The 15189-nt window shown below is 37.9% G+C and overlaps 2 protein-coding genes across 7 annotated transcripts in view; both read left to right on the plus strand.

Moving 5' to 3' along the window:
- The window catches only part of LOC147172691 (uncharacterized), a 34043-nt gene extending 20318 nt beyond the window's left edge, over positions 1-13725 (plus strand). Inside the window, exons 16-24 of one of the 6 annotated variants that reach the window (XM_086079484.1) lie at positions 94-339; positions 1122-1160; positions 1900-2145; positions 8995-9069; positions 9832-9870; positions 10014-10088; positions 10851-10889; positions 11895-11933; positions 12932-13725. In XM_086079484.1, the coding sequence (XP_085935610.1) occupies positions 94-339; positions 1122-1160; positions 1900-2145; positions 8995-9069; positions 9832-9870; positions 10014-10088; positions 10851-10889; positions 11895-11933; positions 12932-13194 (1061 nt within the window). In that variant the 3' untranslated portion in view covers positions 13195-13725. Of the gene's footprint in view, positions 1-93; positions 340-1121; positions 1161-1899; positions 2146-8994; positions 9070-9831; positions 9871-10013; positions 10089-10850; positions 10894-11894; positions 11934-12931 lie in introns of all 6 variants that reach the window. The other 5 variants (XM_086079485.1, XM_086079489.1, XM_086079486.1 and 2 more) reach the window with 5 other exon arrangements.
- Positions 1-15189, plus strand: part of LOC147172690 (apoptosis-associated speck-like protein containing a CARD) — a 43973-nt gene that overhangs the window by 20559 nt on the left and 8225 nt on the right. The gene's annotated exons all lie outside the window — the stretch shown is intronic.

A 15189-nucleotide genomic window follows, 5' to 3' on the forward strand; every position in this document is an offset into this window, starting at 1 on the left:
TTATTATACACAGATATTTTGTTGCCAAGATCTGTGGTTGCCTAATATTTTTAATGAATAGATTTTAAATGTTTTCTGTTTACTGCTAAAAAGGGTACTACAAAAGGATGATGATCAAGAATTTGCTGGAGAACTTGTCCAGTAACAATTTCTACAAGTTCCGCATGGCGCTGGTGGACCGCCGCGGCGACCAAAAGGTGGATCACAGCAAGGTGGAGGGCAAGAACTTCATGGAGATCACCAACGTGCTGGTGTCCACTTTCACTGAGGAAGGAGCTCTAGCAGTGACCTCCGAACTGCTGAGGTCCATCGAGTGCTACGACGAGGCTGAAAAGCTCGGTAAGTGCTGCTTTCGCGTGTGAGTTTGCGCGCGCGTGTGTTTTCTATGGAGGTAAATATGGTACAAAACTAACTTGTAAACATTTTTTGTACCTGTAGAAAAATGTCTAAATTTGTATCTGTAAAAGTCATGATTTGTACCTGTAGAAATGACATCTTGTTTTTTTTCTGGCTAACTAACAAGATAAAGCTAAACGCCTGGGACGTCCTCTTCTTCCAAAATGACGCGTAAACTGGTGTGGCTACTCTTGTTTGTTTGGAATTTCGGACTTGTTAAAGTTTAAGTCATTGAAAAAAAAAAAACACTATAAAAGACCATTTGTTTAATATATATAAAAATATATATTAGAAGTGGTAGTATCTTTATAACTGAAATACTACAACAAAAAAGTAAAATATGATTACAATACACAGATATTTTGTTGCCAAGATCTGTGGTTGCCTAATATTTTTCATAGAATAGTTTTGAAATGTTTTCATGGTGTGACATTTTTTTCCAACGCATTTTCTGTTTAGTAACATTTGTGTTATTAACCTTTTTTTTTGCCCTGTAGGTTTTTTTTGTTTGTAATTTTTTATCTAAAATTTTATGTTTTTGAAAATATTTTAGTAGCCTAATATTTTTGTACTTTTCAACTATTTTGAATATCTTACAAATTTTTTTAGCAGACTTAAATTTTTGTATTCTGTATTACATACAGATGTAAAATTTTAGCATTTTTGTGTATATTAGTAGTGGTGTAGAAACGCATATCTGACATATTTTCATTGTGCTTTGGTAGATGACGAGATTGCCGAACTGAATTCATCTGCTGACAACAGTGGGTATATTTGTGTTGTTTTCTTTTTCGTTTGATTTCTTTTGTTTGCTTAATAGCTTTGATATCAACATCCTTAATTAGGAGTTTAAAAAACTCAAATTGCACGGTACAATCTACTAAACTTTAATTGCTATTGTTTCTAGCAGTAGCAGCTTCAGCAGGCTCAGCTGGAGCTGCAGGTGGCACTGCACACTCCAAAGTTAACTATCAGGATGACCATGTGATTCTTCTTCTTCTTAATATTATTATTATTATTAGTGATAGTCTTATGTTTTACTTCTGTTTGTTAATCAGGGATGGATAGATAGATAGATAAATAGATAGATAGATAGATAATATACTGTATAATAGGCTACATATACAGTACATACATAGGCTTTCATTACATCAAATTAAAAAATATATTTTGAAATAGTTTTGTATCATTTTCAAATGTTATATTTTATTTTTTTAATATTGTTATCATGTTTTCTTCCAATATTTAAAAAAAAAGTTTTTGGATTAAATTATTTTGTCTAATAGTAGCGTATTTTCTCTTTAACAGTTCCTCAACGTTTCTGTATTTCTTCCTAATATTAAATATTATTTTCTCATATTTGTTTAAGTTTTTTTTGTAATACCACTAAAAGTAAAAGTAAAATATGATTATTATACACAGATATTTTGTTGCCAAGATCTGTGGTTGCCTAATATTTTTCATAGAATAGATTTTAAATGTTTTCTGTTTACTGCTAAAAAGTGCACTACAAATGGATGATGATCAAGAATTCGCTGGAGAACTTGTCGAAGGACAATTTTGCAAAGTTCCGCACGAAGCTGGTGGAACCCCTTGGCGACCAAAAGGTGGCACTCAGAAAGGTGGAGGGCAAGGACTTCATGCAGATCACTAACGTGCTGGTGTCCACTTTCACTGAGGACGGAGCTCTAGCAGTGACCTCCGAACTGCTGAGGTCCATCGAGTGCTACGACGAGGCTGAAAAGCTCGGTAAGTGCTGCTTTCGCGTGTGAGTTTGCGCGCGCGCGTGTGTGTTTTCTATGGAGGTAAATATGGTGCAAAACTAACTTGTAAAAAAAATGTGTACCTGTAGAAAAAAGTATAAATTTGTATCTGTAAAAGTTGTGATTTGTACCTGTAGAAATGACAACTTGTAGTCAAAGAAGTCGCCACTAGGAGTCACAAGTGGTTTTTCTGCTGCTGTCCAGTCACGTGCACCATTTATCTCGCTACACATGGTGCAAAACTGATTCGTACTCGTAGAGCGCCGTGATTTGAAACATTTTGACTGAACTAGTTCAACTAGTGAGGTCCAAAACGTTCACTAGTAAACTAGTTACACCCCAACAATTAATGAGGAGGTGGGGCCGACGTGCGTCCAGGGTTCCTATTGGCTCTGCAGTTAAAATACACCAATCAAGATTCAGATTTTGTCATTATCCCACCCCCTTTAATTGCATGTTTTACACTAGTTTACAAGTTGTCCTAGGGAATTGGAGCACGTTCACAAGTGAATGCCTATTACGGTTACATGTTAACTAGTGAATGCAGACAGCCAGACTACACAACTACTTGCATCTATTTGTACCTTACAAGCTAACTAGTGAGGCTCAAAATGTTCACTAGTTAACTAGTAAATGCAGAGATATCCTCTAGTTACACAAGTTGGGCTCATTATGATGCCACTTGTTAACTAGTGAAACACGTGTTTTCCTACAAGTAAACTATCGGGGTACAGAGTGAGTACCTAATAAACTAGTGAAACAGATTTTCTTATCACTAGTTTACTAGTAGAAGGTATTTTGTCTCACGTGTCGGCCTCAAGACTGAACTTGTACACACTTTGACTGTGCAAGTTTCACACAATTGCTCACTAGCTGGCATGTGCACACAACTAGTTAAGCAGTGAAAATAATGAAATTTTACTATTTGACATGTTTGCCAGTTACAACACTTCACAAGTTCACTAGTTGTGCGCACATGTCAACTAGTAAGAATTTTTGTTAAACTAGCATGATGTAAATGACACGCCTATTATACTAGAAACATTACCTAGTGCAACAAAATTCATTACACGTTAAATATTTGTTATACTAGTTGTGTACAGTTGCTTACCAGTGCTACATAAGGGTCCACTAGTTAAAAGACACGCCCAACGTGTCGGAAAAATGTCTAACGTGTTCTGTCAAATCTTGAACAAGTTAATTTCTTGGTCTGACTTGTGAAAGATAATGCCTTTCACTAGTTAACTAGTTATATAAACATCAGTGTCACTAGTTAACTAATGACTCAGTCTGGATTTAACTACCTTGCAAGAGAGAAACCAAGTGATTCACTAGTTAACAAGTAGGTATTTCCGCTCTCACTAGAAAGCTAGTGGAGGAAATCAGAGGTAACTACTCACGGTCAACTAGTAAACATGTCAGAGCTTTTGTGCCTTACTAGTTAACTAATAGGACTTTGAACATGACTTGTTTGGTCCAGTGGGCAACTAGTGCATACAAAAGCTGACTACTAGCTGAGTTTGGCACTAAATGCATGCTTGTATGTGTCACTAGTTAGACTTGTGTCAGCACTAGTTGGATTAAAGTGGCACAAGTTGCAGAAAATGGGTGACATGTCAGTGTTTTTGTACAAGTAGTACGACAAAGCGGAGAACTAGTATGGCTGAATGTCCACCTAGTTCTGACGAAGGCTGCACTAGTTCGGAAACACTACTGTCTGATATCAAGGATATGGAATAAATGCTCAAAGGGCTTGCCATAGGCTACTCTTGTTTGTTTGGAATTTCAGACTTGTGCATATTAATGATAAAAAAACGTGGCGTCATTTGAGTTCAACCCACTGTCGTTCGCTCAACCAATGAGGTTGAGCTTTAGCCCGCCCAAATCCTCCAGAGCCCGCCCTCTTCTTCTACGAGTACAAATCACGGCGCTCTACGAGTACGAATCAGTTTTGCACCATTTGTAGCGAGATAAATGGTGCAAAAGTCACGTGACTGGACAGCAGCAGAAAAACCACTTGTGACTCCTTTTTTTTTTTTTTTTTTTTTTTAAGAGCTCAGTATTGTTCATTCGGAAATGTCATCATCATTGCTCTTTTATTTTTATTTATTTTTTATTTTTTTATTTTTTTTTGTGTGTTTGTGTGTGGGTGAGTATGTGTATGTGCGTGCGTGCGTGCGTGTATTTGTTAGCTCACCAGAAAACCTATTAGAAAAAATCTCATACCGTTCACCTAAACCGAACACCAGGAGACCCGAGGGGACCAAAGAAAACCAAGGAAGGTGAAATCCAGCACCGACCAGACACCCCCCACCAGAACTCCTCCCCAGCCCAAGAAACATCCAGACCCCAACAAATCCAAAAAACATAAAATCAGGGAGGCCTCAAGAGACCAAAGGAGAGACCGAGAAAAGGAAGGAAGGACAGACGAAGCCGCGTGAGATCCGCAGACACCAGCCTCCACCGATTCAATGACCTGAGGAGGAAACAGATTGTGTCTGAGTTTCGGTAGATGCTGGTGTGGTGGGTCTGGCATGCATGAAAATCTCCACCAAAGAGGGGAGCCGTCGACCCCCGCCGGAACAGAGCAAGCGCAACACCTCAGGGCCCCCCAGGCCGCGGCAGCGCCAAAGGACGACCCCCGGGCCCCGCCAGGGCCACCGGCCGGAGAGCAAACCCAGGAGCAGGAGCGCCCCCCGGCCCAACGCAGCAGGACGGGGCACTGCAGGCCCACCAGGCACCCCACCGGCCCCCAACCCCCGCATACCCCAAGACCCCCCGCCCCCCATCCACCCACGCCACCCACCCCAACCCAGCCCCAGCTGCCCCCACGTCCCCAATCCCCCAGACACCCCCCACCCCCAGCACCCCCCCCACCCCGCAACCCCCACCACCGCCCCCAACAAAGCCGACCCCCCCCCGACCAACCGGCAGCCCCCCAACCCCCGACCCCCAGCCCCCGGGGACCACCCGCACCCAGGCACCGGCGCCGAAGAGGGGCCGGACAGCGGAGCGGAGAGGGCAGCCGCGCCCACCCCACCCCCCGCCGTGTGGAAGGACGGAACACCGGGGGCAGAAGGGGGAGATGGGGGCACCGGAGGGCGGCCGACACCCCCGAACCCCAGGCCCAGCGGGGGAAGGCCCAGCGGGGGAAGGCCCCGGTCGTCACCCCAGCGTTCTTTGTGAAAATTAACCCCTGTTACTGAGTCCGCCAGCTCGCCGACTGCCGAACTCGACCCCTAAACCGTGAATGTGACCCCACCCAGTGTATATACAAGTGTGTGTGTGTGTGTGGTGCATTAAAATTAGGAGCAGGTGAACCGGAGCCGATGGAAATGATATTCCCACGCTCCGATCCACCCGCCACCCAAGCATGTTACTGAGTGTATGTGGTGCATTAAAAAAAATAGATAGGGCGGGGGGGGGGGGGCGGGGACACGGACAGGGGACCGCAGCACTGCTCTATACTGCGGCCCCCAACCGATGGCACCCCCACAAGCCCCCCCCCCCCCACAAGTTGTGTGGTGTATTAAAATTGGAGGGGAGTTGTAGGGTGAAGACGGTGTTTCCACCCTACCCCACCCCCCAAAGTGTGTTATGTGCCCTATATGTCTATAAAAGTGTATTGTGCAAACCTAGTGTAGTGAGTTAAGAGGAGTGACCAGCGGGGCCCTCCCCAACCGGGCGGGGGCAGGAGGCGCACCGGCCCACCAAGCCCCCACCCACCCCACCAGGACCCCGGCGGGCATATGGGACCCGACCGGCGGGGCGATAGGGCTCGCCCCCCGGATACTGGGTCCCGCCCGAGGTGCCAGGACGCCCACTGGAGCGGGGCGGGCACGACATCAAACCCCAGCCACCCCCGCCGGCCCCCGTAGCACCGAGACCCGGGCCATGGATGGAGCCCCCGGCCCAGGGGAGGGGAAGGAAGGCGTACCGGGGAGGGGGAAGGGAGGGGGGAAGGGGACGACAAGAAGGGCAGGGGGCAGCGGCAGGGACGCAAAGAGAGGGGGAGAGGAGGAGGAAGGGTGACGAGGGAGAAGGGACAGGGAGGCGGAGGACGGGCGGGGAGAGGCGAGGAGGGAGAGGCAGCAAGGGGGAGGAAGGGGGAGGGGAGAGGGAACCACCGGGCACCCCGGCGGCCCACAGGCCCCGAACCGCGTCGCCGGGCCCAGAACGACGGACCGCGCCGGAACGGCGCCGCCCCCGACACCAGGGAAAGCCCCGCAACGCAGCACCCCCCAAGAGACCCAGGGAACGGCCAAGACGCAGCCGCCACCCAGCAGCCAACAGAGGGGCAGACCCGCCCACGCCCAGCCAGGGGGGACAGCACCCACAGAATTAACCCACTGGCATGCCGTGAATCCGAATATCAACCCCTGGTGCCCATCGGAGGTGAATCCGCTCGATCCCGCTGGCAGCAGCCGGGTTCCTGACTATAGAAACACAACCATTAGTTACAAATTGCCTAATACAGAAACATCAATGCGAGTTATAACGCTGCTGTGGCTCTCGCTAACAGGCAGAATTAAAATCCAAGTTTAGGTTAAAAAATTCTATATACGTAGACCATGTTTCTTTAAATTTTGACATTTGGTTTTTATTTGAGGCAGATATTTTTTCCATTAAAATATGATTTCTGAGGAGGTTAGACCATTGGTCGATATTCAAAGTTTGTTTATTTTTCCAGTTAACAAGAATTGTTTTTTTTGCGATAGTAAGGGCTACAAGTATAGATTGAAATTGTTTATGTGGTAAGTCAATTGTTGTTAAGTCACCTAGCAAACACAAGTTTGGAGAGAACGGTATCCTACAGTCCAAGACAGCGGAAAGTTTTTCTAAGACTTTAGTCCAGAAACACATAACCGGAGTACATAACCATAAAGCATGAAAATAAGTGTCTGTAGTGTTTTGTAAACACTGGAGACAAATGTCGGAGTCTGAGAGTCCCATTTTCTTCATCATATATTGAGTAATGTATGTTCTGTGAATAATTTTATATTGGATAAGTTGTAAATTTGTGTGTTTTGTCATTTTAAAAACATTTTCACAAACTTGAATCCAAAAGACAGATTCCGGAGCTATAGACAAGTCTGTTTCCCATTTTGAGATGGGTAAAGACGTTTTATCAGTATATGAAAGTAACTTATATATTTTTGAGAGTTTTTTTGTTGTTGTCGGAGAAAGCTTGGTAATATCTTTAGCTAAAACAGGCGGTTGGAGCGTACCCTGGAGTGTTGGAATTTGTTTCTTTATCATACTTTTAACTTGCAAATAATGTAAAAAATTTCCGTTTTTTATTTTATATTTTTGGAGCAAGGATGTATATGATATAAACATATTATCTGAGAAGAGATGGTGGAGATGTGTAATTCCTTTCTGCTCCCACACATTCAAATAAAACGATTGGTTTTAATTTGAAAGTCGGGGTTATGCCATAGGGGAGAAAGCCCGCTGGGCTCCACTTGGGCTTTTGTCATTTCTAGTGCCTTCCACCAGGCAGTCAGGGTGGCGGAAATCATTGGATTTTTAAAGCAGTTATGTCGCTTAATCGATGTTGTAATAAAGAGTAAATCTAGGAGTCTGAGGTTATTACAATCCTTCTGTTCTAGTTCCAGCCAACAGTTAGTATCTCTATTGGGTTGTGCCCATAAAATAATATATTGTAGCTGGTTGGCTATATAATAGTGCATAAAATTTGGTGCCTCTAGACCTCCTTTGGATTTATTTTTCTGAAGAGTAGATAGACTAATCTTTGCTTCTTTTTTTTTCCAGTAAAATTTTGTAACGGCTGAGTCCAACAACTGGAACCAGTTAGCCGTAGGTTTAAATGGAATCATTGAGAAAAAATAGTTTATTTTGGGTAAAACTTTCATTTTAATAGTGGCTATTCGTCCTATTAGAGAAATAGGAAGATTATTCCAGCGCTCCAAGTCACTATAAATGCTATCCAGAAGTGGAGTGAAATTTAAATTAACTTGCCTATTTTGTTTCATTATAGGAAACAGTACCTTTCGCCGCTCATTGATCTCTCTCGGGAATTGATCATTCATTCCAAATGAGGTCCCTTTAAGCTCCCGTCCTTTACTTACGTCCTACCACTTGTGACTCCTAGTGGCGACTTCTTTGACTACAAGTTGTCATTTCTACAGGTACAAATCACAACTTTTACAGATACAAATTTATACTTTTTTCTACAGGTACACATTTTTTTTACAAGTTAGTTTTGCGCCATATTTACCTCCATATTACCTCCATAGTTTTCGGGTTGGGTCGGGGTGGTGATAGTCTTAAATTTTACTTCTGTTTGTTAATCATGGATGGATGGATGGATGGATGGATGGATGGATGGATGGATGGATGGATGGATGGATGGATGAATGGATGGATGGATGAATGGATAGATAGATAGATAGATAGATAGATAGATAGATAGATAGATAGATAGATAGATAGATAGATAGATAGATAGATAGATAGATAGATAGATAGATAGATAGATAGATAGATAGATAGATAGATAATATACTCTATAATAGGCTACACATACAGTACATACATAGGCTTTCATTACATCAAATAAAAAAAATTTGAAATAATTTTGTATCATTTTCAAATGTTATATTTAATTTTTTAAATATTTTTATGTTTTCTTCCAACATTTTTCCCCAATTTTTTAAATTAAATTATTTTGTCTAATAGTAGCGTATTTTGTCTTTACCAGTCCTAATATATTTAAATATTATTTTATTATTAGCTTTGATAACAACATCCTTAATTAGGAGTTTAAAGAACTCAGTACAATCTACTAAACTTTAATTGCTATTGTTTCTAGCAGTAGCAGCTTCAGCACCAGCAGAAACTGCAGCAGGCTCAGCTGGAGCTGCAGATGGCACTGCACACTCCAACGGTAACTATCAGATGACCATGCGATTCTTCTTCTTCTTAATATTATTATTATTATTAGTGTTAATCATGGATGGATGGATAGATAGATAGATAGATAGATATTATACTGTATACATATGCTACATATACATAGGCTTTCATTACATCAAATTAAAAAATATATTTTGAAATAGTTTTGTATCATTTTCAAATGTTGTATTTTATTTTTTTAATATTGTTATCATGTTTTCTTCCAATATTTTGAATAAAAAAAAATTATTACATTATTTTGTCTAATAGTAGCGTATTTTCTCTTTAACAGTTCCTCAAAGTTTCTGTATTTCCTCCTAATATATTTAAATATTATTTTCGAATATTTGTTTAAGTTTTTTTTGTAATACCACGAAAAGTAAAAGTAAAATATGATTACAATACACAGATATTTTGTTGCCAAGATCTGTGGTTGCCCAATATTTTTCATAGAATAGTTTTTAAATGTTTTCATGATATGACATTTTTTTCCAATGCCTTTTCTGTTTAGTAACATTTGTGTTATTAACCTTTTTTTTTTGCCTTGTAGTTTTTTTTAAAAACATTTTATGTTTTTGAAAATATTTTAGTAGCCTAATATTTTTCAACTATTTTGAATATCTTACAAAAAATTTTAGGAGACTTACATTTTTGTATACTGTATTACATACAGATGTAGGATTTTAGCATTTTTGTGTATATTAGTAGTGGTGTAGAAACGCATATCTGATATATTTCCATTGTGCTTTGGTAGATGACGAGATTGCCGAACTGAAGTCATCTGCTGACAACAGTGGGTATATTTGTGTTGTTTTCTTTTTCGTTTGATTTCTTTTGTTTGCTTAATAACTTTGATAGCAACATCCTTAATTAGGAGTTTAAAAAACTCAAATTGCACGGTATAATCTACTAAACTTTAATTGCTATTGTTTCTAGCAGTAGCAGCTTCAGCACCAGCAGCAACTGCAGCAGGCTCAGCTGGAGCTGCAGATGGCACTGCACACTCCAACGGTAACTATCAGATGACCATGCGATTCTTCTTCTTCTTAATATTATTATTATTATTAGTGTTAATCATGGATGGATGGATAGATAGATAGATAGATAGATATTATACTGTATAATAGGCTACATATACATAGGCTTTCATTACATCAAATTAAAAAATATATTTTGAAATAGTTTTGTATCATTTTCAAATGTTGTATTTTATTTTTTTAATATTGTTATCATGTTTTCTTCCAATATTTTGAATAAAAAAAAAATTATTACATTATTTTGTCTAATAGTAGCGTATTTTCTCTTTAACAGTTCCTCAAAGTTTCTGTATTTCCTCCTAATATATTTAAATATTATTTTCGAATATTTGTTTAAGTTTTTTTTGTAATACCACGAAAAGTAAAAGTAAAATATGATTACAATACACAGATATTTTGTTGCCAAGATCTGTGGTTGCCCAATATTTTTCATAGAATAGTTTTTAAATGTTTTCATGATATGACATTTTTTTCCAATGCCTTTTCTGTTTAGTAACATTTGTGTTATTAACCTTTTTTTTTTGCCTTGTAGTTTTTTTTAAAAACATTTTATGTTTTTGAAAATATTTTAGTAGCCTAATATTTTTCAACTATTTTGAATATCTTACAAAAATTTTTAGGAGACTTACATTTTTGTATACTGTATTACATACAGATGTAGGATTTTAGCATTTTTGTGTATATTAGTAGTGGTGTAGAAACGCATATCTGATATATTTCCATTGTGCTTTGGTAGATGACGAGATTGCCGAACTGAAGTCATCTGCTGACAACAGTGGGTATATTTGTGTTGTTTTCTTTTTCGTTTGATTTCTTTTGTTTGCTTAATAACTTTGATAGCAACATCCTTAATTAGGAGTTTAAAAAACTCAAATTGCACGGTATAATCTACTAAACTTTAATTGCTATTGTTTCTAGCAGTAGCAGCTTCAGCAGGCTCAGCTGGAGCTGCAGGTGGCACTGCACACTCCAAAGTTAACTATCAGGATGACCATGCGATTCTTTTTCTTCTTAATATTATTATTATTATTAGTGATAGTCTTATATTTTACTTCTGTTTGTTAATCAGGGATGGATGGATGGATAGATAGATAGTATACTGTATAATAGATTACATATACAGTACATACATAGGCTTTCATTACATCAAATTAAAAAATATATTTTGAAATAGTTTTGTATCATTTTTAAATGTTATATTTTATTTTTTTAATATTGTTATCATGTTTTCTTCCAATATTTAAAAATAATAATTTTTGATTAAATTATTTTGTCTAATAGTAGCGTATTTTCTCTTTAACAGTTCCTCAAAGTTTCTGTATTTCCTCCTAATATATTTAAATATTATTTTCTAATATTTGTTTATGTTTTTTTTGTAATACCACGAAAAGTAAAAGTAAAATATGATTACAATACACAGATATTTTGTTGCCAAGATCTGTGGTTGCCTAATATTTTTCATAGAATAGTTTTTAAATGTTTTCATGGTATGACATTTGTTTCCAACGCATTTTCTGTTTAGTAACATTTGTGTTATTAACCTTTTTTTTTTCCTTGTAGGTTTTTTTGGTTTGTAATTTTTTATCTAAAATTTTATGTTTTTGAAAATATTTGAGTAGCCTAATATTTTTCAACTATTTTGAATATCTTACAAAAAAATTTAGGAGACTTACATTTTTGTATACTGTATTACATACAGATGTAGGATTTTAGCATTTTTGTGTATATTAGTAGTGGTGTAGAAACGCATATCTGATATATTTCCATTGTGCTTTGGTAGATGACGAGATTGCCGAACTGAAGTCATCTGCTGACAACAGTGGGTATATTTGTGTTGTTTTCTTTTTCGTTTGATTTATTTTGTTTGCTTAATAACTTTGATAGCAACATCCTTAATTAGGAGTTTAAAAAACTCAAATTGCACGGTATAATCTACTAAACTTTAATTGCTATTGTTTCTAGCAGTAGCAGCTTCAGCAGGCTCAGCTGGAGCTGCTGGTGGCACTGCACACTCCAAAGTTAACTATCAGGATGACCATGCGATTCTTCTTCTTAATATTATTATTATTATTAGTGATAGTCTTATGTTTTACTTCTGTTTGTTAATCAGGGATGGATAGATAGATAGATAGATAGATAGATAGATAGATAGATAGATAGATAGATAGATAGATAGATAGATAGATAGATAGATAGATAGATAGATAGATAGATAGATAGATAGATAGATAGATAGATAGATAGATAGATAATATACTGTATAATAGGCTACATATACAGTACATACATAGGCTTACATTACATCAAATTAAAAAACATATTTTTAAATAGTTTTGTATCATTTTCAAATGTTATATTTTATTTTAGTAAAATTGTTATAATTTTTTCTTAAAAAAATATATATATATATTTTGTCTAATAGTAGCGTATTTTCTCTTTAACAGTTCCTCAATGTTTCTGTATTTCCTCCTAATATATTTCAATATTATTTCCTAATATGTTTTTATGTTTGTTTGTTTTTTGCAATACCACTAACAATGCATATTTTTTTCCAATATTTTTTGTATTTTTCTGTAAGTGTATTTTTTTTTACTTATTGTCTTAACTTATTAATTTTTTATTATTTCCTAATGCTGTAATATTTCTCAACAATTTTTTTTATTTAAAAAAATGTAATGTAAGTATTCTTTTAGCTCCTCTTTTTTATTTTTACAACATTTGTGGTAACATTTTGAACGTTATTGCACAGACTCTGGCTGGATGACATCTGAGTGTACCTATTGTTTTGACAATTGTTCCTAATGTTTTGTCCTTCAGAGGAGCACTTTGTGGATAAGCACAAGCTTGAGCTGATCGACCGCGTGTGCAACATAAAAAAAATTCTGGACGTCCTGCAGAAAAAGAAGGTCATCCAGAGCGAGATCTACGAGGAAATCTATGAAATGCCGGGCAACCAAGAAAAGATGAGGAAGATCTACATGCAGGCTCTCAAGTCCGGCAAAGCTGCCAAGGATATCTTCTATGAATGCCTTAAGCAGCACGAGCCGTACCTCGTGGCTGACCTCGAGCGCTCAGAGTAGAAGTCCGATCACGACATCATTCTCTTATCGTAGTTTTCTAAATTTGTATCTGTAAAAGTCATGATTTGTACCTGTAGAAATGACAACTTGTTTTTTTTCTGGCTAACTAACAAGATAAAGCTAAACGCCTGGGACGTCCTCTTCTTCCAAAATGACGCGTAAACTGGTGTGGCTACTCTTGTTTGTTTGGAATTTCGGACTTGTTAAAGTTAAAGTTATAAAAAAAAAAACCACTATAAAAGACCATTTGTTTAATATATATAAAAATATATATTAGAAGTGGTAGTATCTTTAGAACTGAAATACTACAACAAAAAAGTAAAATATGATTACAATACAAAGATATTTTGTTGCCAAGATCTGTCGTTGCCTAATATTTTTCATAGAATAGTTTTGAAATGTTTTCATCGTGTGACATTTTTTTCCAACGCATTTTCTGTTTAGTAACATTTGTGTTACTAAACAGATAGATAGATAGATAGATAGATAATATACTGTATAATAGGCTACATATACATGATTTTTTTTTGTAATACCACTAACAATGCATATTTTTTTCAATATATATTTTTTATTTTTCTGTAAGTGTATTTTTTTTAATTGTATTGTCTTAACTTATTTATTTTTTATTATTTCCTAATGCTGTAATGTTTCTCAACTATTTTTTATTTTTTTTTAAATGTAATTTAAGTATTCTTTTAGCTCCTATTTTTTATTTTTAGAACATTTGTAGTAATATTTTAAACGTTATTGCACAGACTCTGGCTGGATGACATCTGAGTGTACCTATTGTTTTGACAATGGTTCCTAATGTTTTGTCCCTCAGAGGAGCACTTTGTGGATAAGCACATGCTTGAGCTGATCAAAAAATGTTTTCATGGACGTTCTGCAGAAAAAGAAGGTCATCCAGAGCGAGATCTACGAGGAAATCTATGAAATGCCAAGCAACCAAGAAAAGATGAGGAAGATCTACAAGCAGGCTCTCAAGTCCGGCAAAGTTGCCAAGGATATCTTCTATGAATGCCTTAAGGAGTACGAGCCGCTTCTCGTGGCTGACCTCGAGCGCTCAGAGTAGAATGTCCGATCACGACATCATTCTCTTGTCGTAGTTTTCCTCTCATGCGTAACAGTTCGACTAAGTTCCATAATTCCACCCTAGGGTCCATTTTATTTGCCCACGGTTTGTAAGATAGGCTAGATCAAGGTTGTCCTTTTTCAAGATACTAAGAATAGCATCAAAACAAAGGCAAAAATCTCAGATGAGCTGCAATGTTGTTGGATGCACAGATCAGCGTTGGCTTCTGATAAGCGGCACATACTCGATTGCCCGGAGAAGTTGCCGACATGGCTTGATAATGAAGTGCTGCCTCCACAAGTGAAAATACTATTCATTTTTAACAGGCTAATTTCAGACAAAAGTGTTTTCTCTTATGGAGACAGCACTTCATACACTCTACTGTGTTTGTGGCGCATGAACACATCACTAAACACAAATACACTCACACCCCATCATAAAGTGCCCAGAGTGTTCTATTATTAGAATAATTACACTTGTCAGAAGCTAATACTAACCTGTTTATCCGACAAAATTTAAGGCAGTTCAGCTTACCTACTGGCTCCGCCCCTAGTTGTTATGCCTTTGTAGGCTAACTTGTATTGGCACACCCTTCAGTTGAGGGGACGGTAATGTGGAAGCAACACTTCATACATGACAATTCGTGTTGAAGGTAAAAAAACAAAACAAGAAAACAGCAAATACTGTAACAAATTGATTTTGAAATGACTTTAATTAAAAATATATATATTTTGACTGTTTAAGGGTGAAGAAAATGTAGGATTTTTTTGGAACGCGGTCGGGAATAAAACCAGAAGACGGAAGTACCATCAAGACATAAAAATGCTAACAATAAAAAATATATACTATATGTTTCCGTGTGTGTGTGTGTGTGTGTGTTGACTATCGAGTTTTGTAATTGTGTAATGCCCATTTCCGGG

Source organism: Leptonotus elevatus, chromosome 6 (assembly GCF_054856555.1).
Source record: "Leptonotus elevatus isolate MCC_2025b chromosome 6, RoL_Lele_1.0, whole genome shotgun sequence".
In the NCBI taxonomy this organism is placed as follows: domain Eukaryota; kingdom Metazoa; phylum Chordata; class Actinopteri; order Syngnathiformes; family Syngnathidae; genus Leptonotus; species Leptonotus elevatus.